Raw genomic sequence first — 17,993 nt, 5'->3', positions numbered from 1 at the left:
CTGTTTCGTATTTCAGGGGGTAAATTTTTATTTATTGATACCTTAGGAGGGAACTTGTAATAATCCTCAGAACTCGGTTTTCGAACCCCAAATCGTGACTGAAATCCCGTCCGTCCAATTTTATTATCTTTGGATGCAGATTAGATTACTGTTAATTGGAACATGATGTATTTTGTGTTTGAATATTGAGATATTTATATATTTAGCGATGTTAATAAATGCTTATCCTAGATTATATTTGTTTAACAAAGTGCATCGAGGTGGACATCTCTGAGAATATCTGAAACTTTTTTTTGAGTTTTAATGATCTTGAAATATTTGTTCTGGGTTTGAGATTTATTTATTTGAACTTAACAACTTTGTCCCACCCACGGTTTGCCGTAATTGTTCCACCCAAAAAGTTTCAAATACCACCTTTCCACCCAAAGTTAATATTTCATTACTACCTAAAGCCGATTTTAGCTGATTCCGACGGTAAAAGTTCTCTATTTCTTTTCAATTGTCGGCCATCGTAAAGCTAGGGTTTTCTGTTCTTAGCTTATTTTGGCTACGAATAATCAATCGGTCACTAAGGGTGTTCAAAACCAGTTAAACGATTTTGAGAGCCGAACCAGTTTTTCAATTCATGAATTTTTTTGAACAGAAACCAAACTAGTTAAGGAAAAAATTGGTTTTGAACCTGTTTTAATTTAATATTTTATATTTTATATATTTTTTTAGTTTAATATTTTTATAATAAACAAGATTTTTTTTATATTTAATATTTTTATAATGAACTGGTTTCGATTAACCTGTTCCCATATTCTTGTAAACTGTAACCGAACCCGAAAATTGGTTTTTGTATTTCTTTGAACCGAACCGGTTTTTGAAAAACCGAAAAACCAGTTCGGTTCGGTTCGGTTTTTGCATTTTTTTGAACACCCTTAGGGCATCTCCAACCCACGCCAAAATGGCGCAAAAAACACCAAATTGGCGTGGGTTGGTACTCCAACCCACGCCAAACACTGCGCCAAAATGGTGCAGTACTGTAGCACAAATAAAAAATATATATATTTTTTTAATTTTGGTTTTTTTTTTTTTTTGTTAAGTTAATTTGAATATTATATTTTACACCAAAAATCACACCAAATTTGAGTATTTGTATTTAATTTAATTTGATTATTATTTATAATAATGATATAATTTAAAAAATGATGAAAAATTAAAAATAAAATTTTATTCAATGCAAATATTAAACTACAATAACTCAAAATANAACTTGTAATAATCCTCAGAACTCGGTTTTCGAACCCCAAATCGTGACTGAAATCCCGTCCGTCCAATTTTATTATCTTTGGATGCAGATTAGATTACTGTTAATTGGAACATGATGTATTTTGTGTTTGAATATTGAGATATTTATATATTTAGCGATGTTAATAAATGCTTATCCTAGATTATATTTGTTTAACAAAGTGCATCGAGGTGGACATCTCTGAGAATATCTGAAACTTTTTTTTGAGTTTTAATGATCTTGAAATATTTGTTCTTTGTTATATAAGTGGGTTTGAGATTTATTTATTTATTTGGAGTAGACAACTTTTTCCCACCCAAGGTTTGCCTTAATGAAACTTTCACACCCAAAAAGTTTCAAAATACCATATTCTCACCCAAAGTTAATATTCCGTTACTACCCAAAGCTGATTTTGACCGATTCTAATAGCGAAAATTCTCTATTTCTTTTCGATTGTCGGCTACTGTAGGGGTGGGATAAATAATCTGAAAACTGAACCGAACCGAAAATTAGGTTTTTTTACAAACCGATTCGATTTTCGGTTTGTGAAATTCAAAAAACTGGAAAACCAGTTCGGTTTGAAAAAAATTTCAAATCGGTTTTTAAACCAGTTTTACCCCAATTATAAAAGCAAAAAAATTATTATATATAAAATAATAAATATTTGAATTTAGGGACTTAAATGAAACATTAAAGAATTTTAAGGATTAAAGGATAATTTGAAAACCGGTTAACCGGTAACCAAACCAAAAATTTATTTTGGTTTACATTCGGTTTTTAACCAAAACCGGTTCGGTTAACCGAATTATCCCACCCTTAGGCTACCGTAAAACTAGGGTTTCCTGTTCTTAGCTTATTTTGGCTACGAATAATCAATCGATCACTAGGGGTGTTCAAAATCGGTTAAACGATTTTGTGAGCCGAATCAGTTTTTCAGTTAAGAAATTTTCTTGAACCGAAACCGAACCAGTTAAGGGAAAAATCAGTTTTGAACCTATTTTAATTTAATATTTAATATTTATATATTTTTTTAGTTTAATATATTTATAATAAACCAGATTTTTTAATATTTTATATTTAATATTTTTATAATAAACTGGTTTCGGTTAATCCGTTCTCATATTCTTGTAAACTGTAACCGAACTCAAAAATTGGTTTTTGTATTTCTTTGAACCGAACCGGTTTTTCGGATAACCGGAAAACCAATTCGATTCGATTCGATTTTTACATTTTTTTGAACACCCCTATCGGTCACCACCATTCGATCCATCGACTTTCATTCTACAAAACCTCTCTTATCCTGGCTCCTGGTAATTCGTCGAATGCTGACTGAGAAAGTGAAGTGTATTTTGGGTATTAACGGAATATACACTTTGGATGGGAAAGTGGTATTTTGAAACATTTTGGGTGAGAAAAAGTCGTTTACTCTATTTATTTATTTATCATTTTCTTGTTGATCGTCAGGGGCAGATCCAAAGTGTATTAAGAGTGGGCCATGGCCCACCCTCAATTTTTAAAAAATAAAAATTAAATACATTTTTCCATTTAGTTTGACTTTGGCCCACCCTTAATTTTTATTGTCAAATATTAAAAAATTGTGGCCCACTCTCAATTTTAGAACTAAAAATTTTTGTTTGGCCCACCCTAATAAAGATTTCTGGATCCGCCCCTGTTGATCGTATATTTGTATTTTGAAACTTTCAAAAATCTTAATACATTAATATTAAGAAATATTTCAAATGGTTTTTTTTTTTTTTTTTATAATTAATTTATAACATTTACCAGACGTTTTTATGACAAATATATCAATGAATATTATAAAGATCTTCATACAATACAATTGGTGAAAAACGCTACAAATTAACGATATGAATTAGCAGCATCATTAATACATAAAATTTAAGAAAATACACCTATATTCATCTCAAAAATTTACATTTATAAGAAGAAAAAAAAGAAGAAAATACGTATTACAAATGACATTTTAATTTACAATATTAATTATTTACAACCTTTTATTTTTTATTAGAGTTCATATATAAAGGTTTTAAAGATCTTCGTACATATATAATATAATTCGAAAAAATAAAATAAAAAGTACAACCTGAAATAGCACCATTACAACAAAGCTTAAGAAACTTCTCTTATGCGAACGTAGCATTTTTCTAAAACTCGGATCACGTTTACGATAATTAATTAATAGTTTATTTTATTATTGTTGATGAACATTAAAAAACAAATGTTTTTACAAAAATATTTTTGAATTACATAAAAATCTGTCTTTTTCTTAATGTTTATCAACCCAAAAAAAAAAAAAAAAAAAAAAAACGAAAATTCAATTTAAAAAAAAAATCCGAACATGGCATATAATTATAATGAAACACACCTCACTCAATATCATAATAGCCATCACTGAACTTGTTCTTGACCACTTGAAGCTGTTTCATTGAAGATTTGAACTTCCCTTCCATGGCATACATATTGTAGCTGCCACTCTCTTCCTCCTCTTCATCTCCGGGTTCCCGTGTTAGGACCACCGCATCGTTGTCCCCTGAAGGGGCATTGAAGCTGTAGATTTTCCCCGTCTCGAACCCGAACCGGGCTTCGGTGTAGGAGCTTGAGTAGCTGAAAATGACTACTCTTCTCCATGATGAGAGAAAAGTTGGTGAGGCCTTTTGGTTTTGGTTTTTGGGTTGTGAAGTGATTTTTTAGGGTTTATAGATTTTAGTTTTCATTATTTTACGTTAGTGGAGTTTGCATGGGCAGTGACGTGGGCTTTGAGTTTTGTCGATTAATAATTTTATCATGGAAATTGAATTATTATATCATGATTCTTCTGTATAGTTATTTCACTGTTGTACCCATTAAGAGATAAAAAAGTTATATTATATTGATAAAGGCCGAACGACATATTCCCACCCAAACTTTGCCTTAAAGACCCAAAATTTTTCAAAACGACAAATACCCACTTTCCGTCCACACCTGTTAGTGAATTTCGTCTATAGTAACTGAAAATATTAAAACGCCCTTATTATTTTCTTCTTTCTCCTCTTTTCTTCATCTTCCCTTTTTCTTCTCCACCGCTTTAAACACATCTCCTTCTCCAAGATTTCATATTTTCATTTGCAACAACAAAAGTGCCCCACCAACAACCATCACCATCCCGACAGTAACCACCACAACAACAATCGTCCCACCAACAACCACCACATCAACAACCGCCCCGACAACAACCACCACAACATTAACCACTCCGACAACAGCAAAATGTTCTTACATATATTGAAGATTAGCCAAAGATCCAAGCTCAGGGACAAGAGATCATTGGAGTCCATAATTGCCAAGATCCCTTCAAGAAGCAAATTGAAATTCCACTTTCAAGTTAAAAAAATTGAGTTCTCAAACAGCCAAATTTATTATCTTTAAATAAACTAATGAACAGTGGAATATACATACAGCCTTGTGACTTTGTTATCGTCATTGCCTGTAACGTGAAGCCAGGTGCATGGATCAACAAATGTTGCATCCCAGCTTTGAAACCCACCGTTTGGATCAAACAAGGCCTATTTCAAAGCAGAAAGAGCGTCCACTATTTGGCAAATGATTTAACAATCACTTAAGCTAATATCATTAAATTCATCGCATTATTAAAGAGTTGAAGATCAAATTTCAGAGAAAAAGGGTGATATTTCAATCATTTATACAGGGAACATGACTGAATTGAACTGCTAAGAAAACTTCAGGGGTGGTTAATGTTATGATGGCTGCTGTCGGGGCAGTTGTTGATGTGGTGGTTACTGCCGGGCTGGTGGTGATGGTGGTTATTGGTGGGGCACTTTTGTTGTTGCAAATGAAAAGCTGAAATCTTGGAGAAGGAGATGTGTTTAAACTTTAAGGCGGTGGAGAAGAAAAAAGGGTAAAAAAGAAAAGAGGAGAAAGAAGAAAATAATAAGGGGGTTTTAGTATTTTCAGTTACTATAGATGGAATTTACTAACAGATGTAGACGGAAAATGGGTATTTATCGTTTTGAAACTTTTTGGATACTAACTTGTCTTTTAGGCAAAGTTTGGGTGGGAACATGTTTTTGTATAAATTATTTTGAAGTAATAAAATTTTTGTTCGTCAATGATCTTGATACGTGTCTTTAAAAAAGTATAATTAATTTTTTATTAGATCAAGAATCATGGATAAATGTTGGGAGATTTGAACTCATCCCAAATTTAGAGTTGGGCCGATGATGATAATGTTACTAGATCAATATCACACTGACTAGAGTTTCAAAGAATGGTAAACTAGGTTTACTTACTAAAAAAAATATAATTTTATCTAATACATTAGTAATTATAAAAATAAAAATTCAAAGTTTATAGTCAATTAATGCACTTAGAACCATATAAATTATAAGTAAATGTATATAATCACATTGATTAGAATACACAAAATGAATCCAGTCAACTTTTGCCAACTTATTGGGACAAAGATGTCAATAGAATGAAGCAATTGCTCGATGAGGATGACGAAAATAATGATAAAAAGTATGAAAATAATTATAAATAAAACAGAAAAACAGTAGGTAGAGATTATTAAATGGTGGGCAAAATTTATTGAAGAAAAAGAAAGGGCACCAATGGTGGTAGTTAGGGTTTCAACAGAGGTGGTGGGGGCCCATTTAAAATTAGGTTTTGAAAAGATGGGCCAGCATCACAGCCCACGGAGTCCACAACTAGCCCATGAGTAGTAGTAGTGGAAAGTGATGTGGGCCACAAAGGTCCAATTCATTCCTAAATTTGAGAGTGACTTCCCACTGCACTAGAAGGATAAAGTTTTTTGTGCATCCTGTTGCAATACAACCAACCAATGAGAAAACAAGTATGTTATACTTGCATTGATGTAATATACTTTCGTTGACTAGTTATACTGTAACATGATGCATAGAAAATTTATCTCCTAGAGGTTCGATATAGTTTGAGAATAAATATACTCGTAAAATTACAAGTTTAGAATTTTATCCACAAACTGATAAACTAGTGTGCAAAACAAAATCCTTGAATCTGATCATGAATCAGTTTAAATCAAAGAGAAAATCATGATGAAAATCACAGAATCATTTGACTACATATAAGATTTACTCTTATCTTCAGATTCAGCATGAACAGGGCAGATAAAAGGCTCAAGAGTCAAGATTCAGATGTGACTAGACATCACATTCAGAATGGCATTGCCGAAATAGATATCGACAGTACAAAAATAATTGGTTATCTTTTTGGCCACTTTAGCAACCCTAAAATGCTTCAAATATATACAGTAAGTTAAATGAAGAAGCACTTATCTCCATACATTCAATGGCGATTTGTTCGGTTCACATCAGTTGAGCCAGCTGATCTTGAGACAAATTGATGACATGGGTCGATTTTGCATGCCACTTGACAGAGTGTATTCCAAATTCAACAATGTTGTCATCAGATCCAGCTATAGAGATATGTACCAACAAAAATATTTTAAAAGTAGAAAATGCAGTCAATAAAGTCCAGACTGAGCTTGATCACATAGATGCAAGTCTCTACTTTTGCCCATATAGTTAAAAAGATCACCAAGAATTACCATTGGAAGTCGTTTAATATGGACTAGTATCTGAAGAAATCAGCACCGTCCTCAACATCATCAGTTTTGATGGTTCCACTTTGAGCCATAAGTACTCTATACACCCTCTTTGAGCAAACCTCACCTAAACGTCTATCGCCACCAAGTAAACCTTCAGTGGTCAAGTCCTTGAGTAGAAATTCTTTTTCATGCACCTGCGGTTTCAATACAGAAGCCATAGACATATCTTACTATCATTAATGCTTCCACCAATAGCAAAGACAAAATAATAATAATAATAATAATAAGATTAAGAATAGCAGCAGAAACAGTGCAAGTCAAAGCATTCATATTTCATAACACAGCCACTCTCAAAAATTTTTGGACATGAAATTTCGGAGCTTTTACACCTGCTGTGGAAATTGAAATGCTTATGTGTTGCACAGGTTTTTTTGACCTTCATCATTAGAGAAGGCATTGACGGAAATGTTAATCACCAATGATAGTAAAAGAGGACATGTCAATTGCAATTACAAAGTTGCAAAAATGAAACCAGTTGAAACATTACGGAAAACCATAAGATGTTCTTTAACAGAGATTTTAAATGGTAAATATATGTCCTGAATGTTACGCAAACCACAATGGAGTCCTTATATATTTAAGCACATGCAGCTGAACAGTTGTACATGGGCCAGCCAAATATAGCAGCAAAGAGAGCTTATATTTTATATCAACCGGAAATAGACAGAGGCATAGTTTGCTTTGACACTTACTGATTTACTAGGGTCCATGTAAACACTCAAAAGAGCTTTCATGGTAGGGTATTTCTTCCATATAGCAATGGCAAATCGGGGCTGTACCTTTGGAATAGCTACCAAAGCTTTTAACCTGGATACAGGAGAGAGCTCATAAAAATAGAAATTCAATGCCCAAACAGAAAGCAAATATTTTGCATTTCATTGGTTGGTGGTTGATCATAAAGACATGCAACACACGGCAAGCTCTAGTTTGGCATGGAGGTGAACAAGCGTGAACTTCAAGTAGAACAAGTGGCAGACAATTTTAATAATTTGAGTGAGACAGCCATAGGAAAACAAAAGTCAAACAAAGCACTAAAACTCAGTCCATTGTTCATATAATTCTTCTCAGAGAAGGCATCAAACAAAACAAGCTGTAATTCCATAAGCAAAACACTTAATACACGGCATCAAAATACTGATCTAGATATCATTGGCCAAATGCCAACCAAATAACAAAAAAAGAAAAACAGATCCTTTCACAGACAAATAACAGTGTTAGCTGTATCTATTTCAGATAAGATCACATGACCAAGTCACAAGTTAAGATGAAATTCATACAAATATTGCGGTCCATAAAATTGATTTAAGTAAAAATTTTATTTAAATAATTGGAATTTGATGGACATGAGTCAATAAAAATATAAGAAATAAAATAAAATCTGCACATACATGGTGCAGTCCATGGCAGAAACTTCTTAGTGGGAATGGTTAAAAAAATGCGGTTGGAAATGTAAAAAGACCTTTTTAACACATACTATTAGAAAAAAATATAATATGTCAGAAAGGACTTGATCTTTAAGCGTTATTTGGAAGAATGTACTCACCATGGGCTCTTTTTAATTAAATTCCTATCAACAGAGTCCTTCGGGACCAGCAATCCATTGGCATTGACAGAAAGTCTTGTTAATTTCTTTCTGCAATGGAAAGTAAAAGGCAGCTTCAGAGTATTGATCAGCTTAATTATGAGAAAGAATGCATGCCATTCACACTAAGAGGCACAAATGCGGACAATACGGATAGGAATTTCTTTGTTTTTCACAAATACGGCAAAGAAAAGAGCATATGGCTCTGCTTGTATCCAGTTTGTTGAACTTATTCGTTATTGCATAAATTCATGTATTATTAGGTGGCCTCAAAAACTAATATGTATTTTTTCTAGCCCATACTTTTAAACCAGGAACACACTCATAAATAAAGGATAATACAGTACCTAAATTGGCAAGAGCCTAGGCTGCTTGTTAAACCAACAACGTGTTCAGCCAGTTCAGCTTCATCAATGCACTGCCTGGAATGTACCCTGACAAAATGTGTGGTCAACTTTGCCAGTACCTGTAGCACAGTTTTTCAGATACAATCAACACGAAGCATCGAGTGTTCAAAACACCTACAAAAGCTAGAAAGCATAAATTTTCAATAATTTGTTCTCTCAATCTTATGACCTCCTCGACAGGTGGACGTCTCCAACTATTACTGTTTGCTGGATTTTTGTACTGTTCCTTTTCCCTGACATATTGCCAGAATCAATGTTTTAATTTATTGCAATATTACATTGCTAAGAACAGAATAGCACATTATGCCAAAAAAAACAAAGACAAAACACTACCCCATGATTCTCTATTGCAATTTCATCACAATTAGAATTAGCAGCCTATCTCTATTGTTTAGTGGAAAAAAGAATAAAAAGTATAAACTACTATACAAATGAAACGATGTGCATATTAAGTAAAGTTTGCAATAAAGTAAATCGTATTAAAAAAACTTTTGTAAGCTGGCACATGAAAAATGAGAAGGTGACAATATATTGTGATGAACATGAGTCATGACTGACATTTTCATGGATAGAACATTGGTTTACCAATAGCATAAAGAAGAGAAGAATAGTGATTGAACAAAGTCTACATGAAATTTATTGTAGAAACTTTTTAATTATGATAATGACCCCTGTTTCTTGGATGAATTACTAAACTATAAAATTTTGAAACAAGTTTTGGATTTCTTTTCTGGGCAAATTTAGCTGGCATCCCCTCATCTTTGCCTCAACCTCAAAAACGCTACTTTCCCTTTTTATATATTAGTCATGAAATCTCCATTAGTTTTGACTATTGGCTTGAAGATCTCCCCTAACATCAATAAAGCCCTTTTTCATGGTTCACATACATATTTATTGGGTACATGACATAAACAACTTCTAATACAATACAGTTGTACAATGCCATTGAACTTGCATAAAATAACAAAATTTCAGTAATGGCTCACCTTTTATTAATATATGCCATTAACCTATTTGTAAGGAAGCAAATTGAATAAGATGGATAATGTCTTCTAACTCTGGAAACATGATCCATAAGTGATTCATTGAGAACAAGATTACAAAACTCTTCTGCTTCATATACAAGTAATACATATTGAATCTCTATTCCTTGCGGAGAGAGCTGCAACAAATGAATGATGATATATATGTCAAAATGATAGTAATTGAGTGATATGTCCAACTAAAGATACATCCCGGTAACAAACTTGCAGCAACTAGAGCACCTGATTTATCAGATATTAATATTTTGTCTCATTTGAAAATATATGAAGAAAAGCCACAGAAACAGATGAAGGCATCAAACTGACCAATCAAATATAACATGTGACCAACTTTTAGACATTGGAAGTAAAGCATGTCAATTAGAGAATTAAAGAATTCTTCAACATAGTTGAATAGAAAATGCATAATGGAAACAGAAAAACATTCCAGGGTCGAGTCATATGTTATGGGCTTCAAGCATCAGACATCAATCAGAAAAGCAGTTCTCAGGAATTTGGCTTCATCACTTAAGCTCAGAACATATTTGAGTCAACTGGGAATAGAATTCTCGTCAACCACCATTACTCTGATAGTGATGTAAAACAAGGGAAGTTAAAAGTGCAAACAAGCAGAATACATCAACATTGGCCTGTCTGCCAATTCTAACGGAATAAACAAACAAAATAGGAAGACAAATAACTTAAAAGCTTAACAAGGATAACCCTGAAGAAAAAAGAACAATCAACATCTTTGCTGAAAGATATATGGGATCCCTAGTTGTGAGTCTCGACTTAGTGCAACAGATGAGAGCAGATAAAAATTAGAAATAACCAAGGTTCAAATTACAAGCTTTGTGAAGTAGCTTTTTAGTGAAATTGCACCCATGAATAGCATATAACTTCAAAAAACCCAATTCAAAGTTAAATATTCTTCCAAGCATTATTTTTTTTTTATCTTCAATTAAATTTTGTTACTGTTTCTCATTATTAAATAAATAAAAAAAAAAAAAAAAAAACTGTAATGATTATCATCTCTGCCAATTCCAACTACTAGCAATAGATTTTTCCTGACTTACATGTAAGGTTTTTTTCTTAAATAAAATATAGAAATGCAAACTCTGACTCAAGAGATACCTTGAGTTGTTGAAGCCAAAATCTTCATATCAAATTCCAAGCAATTACCTGAGAAATATGTTCAGGAACTGTCATGGTCCAAACAATGGATCTTTCAATTGGATTTGAGGTTATGCGATATGTAAATCCTTTCTCTGCAAACCTTGAAAGTAGATGTCCTATATTAAGACATAAAAGAACTTCTCAACCCCATAACCACATTGGAAGTAAATGACATAGATTAACATGAGATAATCATCCCTAAATTAGAAGGAGACATTAGAACCACCTCACCTCCTACTGAGCCCAGTTCAACTACTTTTGTGTCAATTTCAGCCACAATAGATTTTTGTGCAAACTTTCCCTTTTCCCACTTTTGCTTTTCTTTCTCCAATTTTTTCAACTCAGCAGCCTCAGCCTTCAGTGCTGCTTTTTGCAATTTTTCTTGCTGTATTACAAATTTTAATAATTTAGATATCTGCAAAAGTAATCTAGTGATAAAAAGTTCAGTAACATCAACATAGAGCACTCACTTCCTTCTTCTGTTTCTTTTCTTCCATTAAGAGCATTCTTTCCTCTTTTGTCATCTTCTTCTTCTTTCCTACAGCTTCAGATTGGCCATTTTTCTTTACAGCATTCATTTGTTTACCTCTTTTTGTGGTTGGGATATTACTCATCTGCTCCATGCTAAAATTTTCTTTGTCAGGGCAATCCTCTACCTGATTGAATGCAATTAAACCATTAAAAAAACGAGTCAACTGAAAGATGAACTTGATTGTTAGTGTAAACAACATTTTTAATTTCACAGAGGACCTAAAAAGTATAAGTAACCTATAAATGATTACATAAAATTAAATCCAACTTTCAAGCCCGCAGCAAAGAAAGAAAAAGATTTTCACCATAAATAAAAACAAGTTTCCACAAGTTTATTGTTTATCAAAATTTAACAATTGCAAAGGAGAATTTATAACACAAGACCATTCAACCCAAAAGCTTAAGTAGATCAGTAGAGGTCCAACAATTTCAAAATTCTAACATAAGGTATGAGCATAGTTATTTCATTCAGCATTATCTCCCACTATAACTCCCCAACAGAAGCAATACGTAGTACTGCAGCCATATATCTGATGCCACACCTTACAGCCATCTATTTTTCTTCTCTATAGAGATAGATATAAGGCATATGGAGAATACAGATAAGAAGATTTCAAAGTATAAATGCAAATTTTATTCTTATAAGATGGCAAATTTTCTAATTTCTCAAACTTCAAGAAATTATGAAGAAAATTATCAGTGGTCACTGGAAAGTACCATATCACGATCATGCAGTGGATAGATTGGCTGTGAAGAATAGTCCTCAGACATTTGCATCAGATCTGCATTCCCTGATGAACATAATTCCTGTAAATTCCATCAATAAGAAAGAAAACATATTCCAAATAATAAAGCTATCTTTTGCATTATCAAATATCAGAGTAGAAAATTTAGGCAAAGTGCAATCACAAAATAAAACAATCTAGATTCTTTCCTCTTTTAATAAGAGACTATCTAGATATGATCTCCACATACCAAGGAAACATGACGAATTAACAGCTCTAGAATGCCATTCTATGTCCTCATCATCATCAGAACCAGAACATATTGCTTCATTCTTCGCCAAATTTTCCCTTCCAGGACCATTTTCAGATTCATTGTCAGACTCTAAACATATCAGTCCATCACTTCCTGTGACATCACAAACAAAGCCAAGAATAGCAATAAACATACTAATAATATGCTGAAAGCATTGTTATTCCGAACTAAACACAGAACCTTTAAGAACACAAAACAAAAATGAATGCAACAAGACAAAAGTTCAAATTGGCTCAAACAAAAATGAACATATCACAATCAAACTGGCTCAAATAAAGCCTATTCCTCATTAGATAGAGAATGTCATAAAGAACCCAAAACTACAGATCCTAAACACCTCAACCCTGAGCTAAATAATAAACAACCATATGTATAATAAATGCATATACACTCAAGATTCGGCATAGGCCCTAGTTTCAAATTCAAGTTGCCTCAGTGGGCTCAAGGGATCCTTTAAAAATAACATACAAATATAAACCTGGCGAAGAAAAAATCCCACAAAAAACTCAAACCAATAAAAGACCTCATGACTACAATCAACATATTGACCAACAACAAACGTATAAATTGCACAGAACACTAAAATCAATCAGATTTAACCAACAGAAAACATCCACCCGCCAAGCATTTTCACCTCCGAACCCGTAGAATAAAGGTGATCCAAAAACATAGAAATAAAAGGTTCGAAAACCTTGAACTAACAAACCGCACTTACTTCAATCCTAACATAATAACAGTTCACCAAGAACCATAAGTTTACAACATGTGAAGTATTTGGGATTCGCAATGTTACCCTGAAGTGAAAACTCTATAATGTTACCGGAATACCATCTTTCAATAGCATGCAAAAACACATGCCACATTAGTAACATTCAACGCGTTTGTTACGAATTTACTTCGAATGTCACCAATACCAGATTTTCTACTATGATCAATGACATTATATCACCATTTCAATGGCAATGCCACAGTAACACAACCAAATCCCAGTACTAGTAACCTAGCATCTTTGCATTGGTAACGTGAAATGTCAGATTTCGAACTACTTAATTTCAAATTACCAAAAAAAAAAAAAATCTAACACAATTTCATGTCAAGAATACACTGTAATTCACACGTCATAATTATCCCGGTAACATTACCAGCTCTCTATCATAGTTCTCCACAATCAAAGACAGCAATCAATCGAACCCATTTTACATCCTAAAAAGCTCTCAACACCCATTGCTAAAATCTAAAAATATAAAAAAAATTACTTCACATATTCTCAAAATTCCAACACAAAATCAATAAATAAATGCGTAATTAAAACAAAAAATTTAGCGAAATTTTCACTTCTAAAATTTAATAATGTTTGTACTCAGCAAAAAAAAAAAAAAATTAATAATAATAATAATAATAATAAATAAATTAAAAATAAATTGGTGCCCATAGTAACTAAAACTAACCACAGAAATTTTTATCAAAACTCGAAACCCTAATTTGGGGATCAAGCGAAGAGGCCATGGTGCATTTGACGATAGACAAGTCAGACATCGGCGTCTCGGCGACGAACGACGGCGTGGAGGAGAGAGTGGCGGTGGGGCCCGGTTTCTGTGGGGTCGGGTCATCGTCGAGGACCAGAATTGTGTGGGTTGTCGGGTCGGGTGGCCCGGTTCGGGGCTTCTTGGCGAGAGATTGAAGTGGCGTTGTGAAGGGGGTTTGGTCTTCTTCGTCGGAGAGAATGATTGGCTGCGCCATTGGAGGAAACGGAGGGAAGGGAACCGGAGAGAAATTGAGTGAGAGAGAGAGTGGTGAGTTCGAATAAACGAAGCGAGCGCGGGATTTGAAAGGTGGAGGCTTGTTTGGATATAGGGAATAGGGTATTCTTCGACTGGGATTAGAACTTCAATAATAAGAATAAGGCCGGCCCAATAAACTCAACCTTTAACTCGCTGGATTGGGCTGAGCTGGGTTCGGCGTCACCCAAACCTTTTAGGGGAAAAAATTATAAATTAATTAATTATTATGAAAAAAAATAATATATATATATATAGAGAGAGAAAATTAGAAATTATTATGAGAGTTAATGTATGACATTGATGGTTAGGCTAATCACATGCTTATGAAAAATAGTTCAAATATAAAATTTCTTTTTTAAAAATTTTGTGCATAACAAAATGCAAAATGCAAAAATCATAACTGATTAATCGCTAGTTTTTCGTCCATAGTTTAAAAAAATCATAATGTTTGTATATGATAATTCTCATGTGTAATAACTTCTCCATATTTATAAATATTGTCTTAAACCTTTTTGTTATTATAATGACATCAATAGATAAGAAATTTTGAACTTCTTCTAGGAAATGAATGGATCATAACTGATCACATAATAACTTCTTCGAATTTATATTCGAAGATCAAAAAAAAAAATTAAATAATATTGTCTTTGTCAATTAGGTGTATAGATGAAGAACACATACATGTGAGGTTGTGCCCTAATTCTTGCCATTGGTGTCCAATTGCATGCGCAAAACTTTGACATGAAGAAGTGAAGTTTGAAGATGACTTATAAAATTAATTTAAGCAACAATCTAGTTAAGCCATAAATAATGAAGCAAAGGGCTTAATAATTATTGTGATTGCAATGTTTGATTTTGGGAGCCATGGTTGAATCCAAAAACCATGAAAGAACTAAGCCACTGGAGGCAACATGATGCGAGCCACCAAGAAGGTGGTGGAGCACGTGATGGACCATGGGTGGACCATGAGGGGTGGGGTGGCCCAATGGGTTAGTCTCATGGCCTGGCGGGCCAAGACATGGTTGGAACAAACAACCTTTTCAAGTGATTCTTTCAAGTGATTCTGAAGTGATTTGCGTGTCTTTTCTTTGTTTGCGCAATTAGGGTTTGTGGACCATTCATCTATGGCCCTCTCTTCTCTTTGGCCCTTTATCGAGACGGTGACCCTCTCTCTTTGAGCTAGGGTGACACGTGGTCACAGCTCGAGGCTAGCCATCGTGATTGCAGACACATCGGAGAGTATTCATTTAACTTACTTGATGATGTTCTTTTTTTTCTTTTTTTTTTTTCTTTTAATAACAAGATGTTCTGATCAGTTTACGCATAGCATAATTAATCTTCAGAATCTCTTGAATATCCTAATAAATTCAAAGGATCGGATAAGTCACATTGTGGGAAAATCATTATGTGGTAGGTAACTCCAAGAAGTCAAGGAAGGGAACAACCTTCTTTAATCACCAGGCCAACCCCTCGAGATTTAGTTATTAGATGATGTTGTCTCTTCATTTTTATAAAATTAGATTCAAATTATAGACGATGTTGATGATATAATACCGCATCCGGACCATTTCTTATATTAGTGTGTTAAACACATATTACCAATCCAAGAAATTAAAATAAAATAATAAATATTGTTGATTATTGTTGTTGCAGCCATTTTATAAAAATTAATACTAACTTAATAGATGATATTGTCTATTCATTTTTGTAAAATCATATTCAAACTATAGACAATATGATTCATTTTTTTGTTTTTGTAAAACTGCATCAGAACCATTTCTTACATTCAGTGTATTAAACATATATAATCGATTTTAAAAAACTAACATATTAGGGTTTAGGGTTTAGGAATTGCTGGCACATTATAGAGATTAATACTGATTCGATATTATCTATTATTTTTTATAAAATCATACCCAAACTATATAGATGATAAAAACCAAAGGTTCTCTCGACAACATTGCAGAGTGAAGAATGTCTGTAGTTAAACAACTCTTGCGGCCCCCTTCGGTTACTGCGATGATCAAAAATATGGTAAGCCACTCGCCTATGAGAGGCGAAAAACTCATCTCTATTTGGATAACCCGTATCAACCAAATAGTATTTCCCTGTAATAATATCAAACATTTTATTTGAATTACAGGGCCTCAACAGTGGAGCAAATATATATAATACGTCAAGAAAATACTTATACCTGGTGGAGGATGTGGGAATCCATAATTAGGATCATCAAGAATTGAATTTAAAACTCTTGAATCATGTGCAAATCCTTCTCATCCAGTAACGACATAAGTGAACATCATCTTAAAGTCGCATACAGCCATTACATTCTGTGTCGTCGTTCCTTTGCGATTCCGGTACCTATCGGCAAATTCATGTGAACCGAAGCGTATATATGCTTGTCATCCATGGCTCCAATACAGTCCTATCATGAAAATTGGATTTTACTCATATTAACCAACTATAAAAATTAATAACACAATGAACNCAGATTCAGCCGGTAGTGCGCCATCCTACCAGATTCCGGCCATTTTTCGGTAGTGGTGGCCGGAATCTGGTAAATGTGGATTATTGGGGTGTTTTTGTAATTTTAAAAAAAAATTTAGGGGTATTTAATTAAATTAACAAATTTAGAGGGTTTAAAAAAAATTAAATAATATTGAAAATAGTATTCCCAAAAATGACAGATTTTGGGTATTTTACTGTTTAACTTTTTTGGTAATACCAAGAGTAGTATTCCCAATCTTGAACCAAACGAAGCTAATATTATCTATTTTTTTTTATAAAATCATACCCAAACTATATAGATAATATAATCTATCTATTTTTTCTTAAATAGCCCGTTTCTAATTAGTGTGTTACACGTATAATCAATATGAGAAACTAACGTAGTAGGGACCGATAATATTTAGTACTCAATTTTATAAGTTTAAGATAGATTTGATTCTTACATCGATGTGTATATCTATACGTGATACTTTCATCTAAACCGTTTTAAAAAACTCATCATTACATTTAGTTTTGCGGGAAATCCGGGGTAGATAAATTCCCTTTTTGGCAGGTAGATATCTTGCAATGTAGATCTCATAATTAAGGCTGAAAATCACTAAACTTCCTATTTTACTGAATTTGAGTTTACCTCCAACTCAACCTTGGAACTGATAGTAGTTGTACTCCGTTTCTAGGACGAGAAAAAAAAATTGCAGAAAATAAATAGCAAACTCCTTGTAAATCAAATTACTGTTTCAACACATTTAATAATATAACAGTGGATGTAGACCTTGCATTATAAGTCATCGCACCACTTAAAAAAGTCTCTTTATTTTTTTGTGTTTTATATTAATTATTGCATATAATTCATCATATCATTCTATCATTAATCCACCGAGATCATGTACATATTTTATATGGTTCTGACGCTATCAATTACGTTTGCAAATTTATGAATCAACACATTTAAATAACTGTTATCCAAAATGCATATATCCTTGAAAGTTAAACGAACATCGAAAAAAGGGTAA

The 17,993-nt window shown here is 33.1% G+C and overlaps 1 protein-coding gene across 2 annotated transcripts; it reads right to left on the bottom strand.

Annotated features, from left to right (window-relative positions):
• Nucleotides 1-6,855: 6,855 nt before the first annotated feature.
• On the bottom strand, nucleotides 6,856-14,467 carry LOC116141400 (crossover junction endonuclease EME1B-like). Of its 2 annotated transcripts, none has more exons than XM_031426910.1 (12): nucleotides 14,140-14,467; nucleotides 12,629-12,784; nucleotides 12,371-12,444; nucleotides 11,593-11,778; nucleotides 11,354-11,507; nucleotides 11,129-11,238; nucleotides 9,911-10,086; nucleotides 9,094-9,157; nucleotides 8,865-8,983; nucleotides 8,479-8,568; nucleotides 7,628-7,742; nucleotides 6,856-7,069 (listed from the first exon to the last, which is right to left on the bottom strand). In XM_031426910.1, the coding sequence occupies exons 1-12, from the start codon at nucleotides 14,429-14,431 to the stop codon at nucleotides 6,899-6,901; spliced, it is 1,707 nt and encodes a 568-aa protein (XP_031282770.1). In that variant the 5' UTR covers nucleotides 14,432-14,467; the 3' UTR covers nucleotides 6,856-6,898. The 2 variants fall into 2 exon arrangements, with proteins under 2 accessions (XP_031282770.1, XP_031282771.1); XM_031426911.1 differs by having other exon boundaries at nucleotides 12,371-12,435.
• Nucleotides 14,468-17,993: the final 3,526 nt, after the last annotated feature.

The sequence above is a fragment of the Pistacia vera genome, unplaced genomic scaffold (genome assembly GCF_008641045.1).
Source record: "Pistacia vera cultivar Batoury unplaced genomic scaffold, PisVer_v2 Contig398, whole genome shotgun sequence".
NCBI lineage: Eukaryota > Viridiplantae > Streptophyta > Magnoliopsida > Sapindales > Anacardiaceae > Pistacia > Pistacia vera.
Note: the sequence above shows the minus strand (reverse complement) of the source record. Positions and strands in the feature narration are given on the sequence as shown.

Excerpts from the sequence above, each read along its gene's own strand:
- LOC116141400 (XM_031426910.1), bottom strand. The coding sequence starts at position 14,431 with ATGGCGCAGCCAATCATTCTCTCCGACGAAGAAGACCAAACCCCCTTC. Across the intron at positions 12,445-12,628 it reads TAATTCGTCATGTTTCCTTG|GGAATGCAGATCTGATGCAA; the intron begins GTATGTGGAGAT and ends TATGTTCATCAG. Across the intron at positions 10,087-11,128 it reads TTCCTGAACATATTTCTCAG|CTCTCTCCGCAAGGAATAGA; the intron begins GTAATTGCTTGG and ends CATTTGTTGCAG.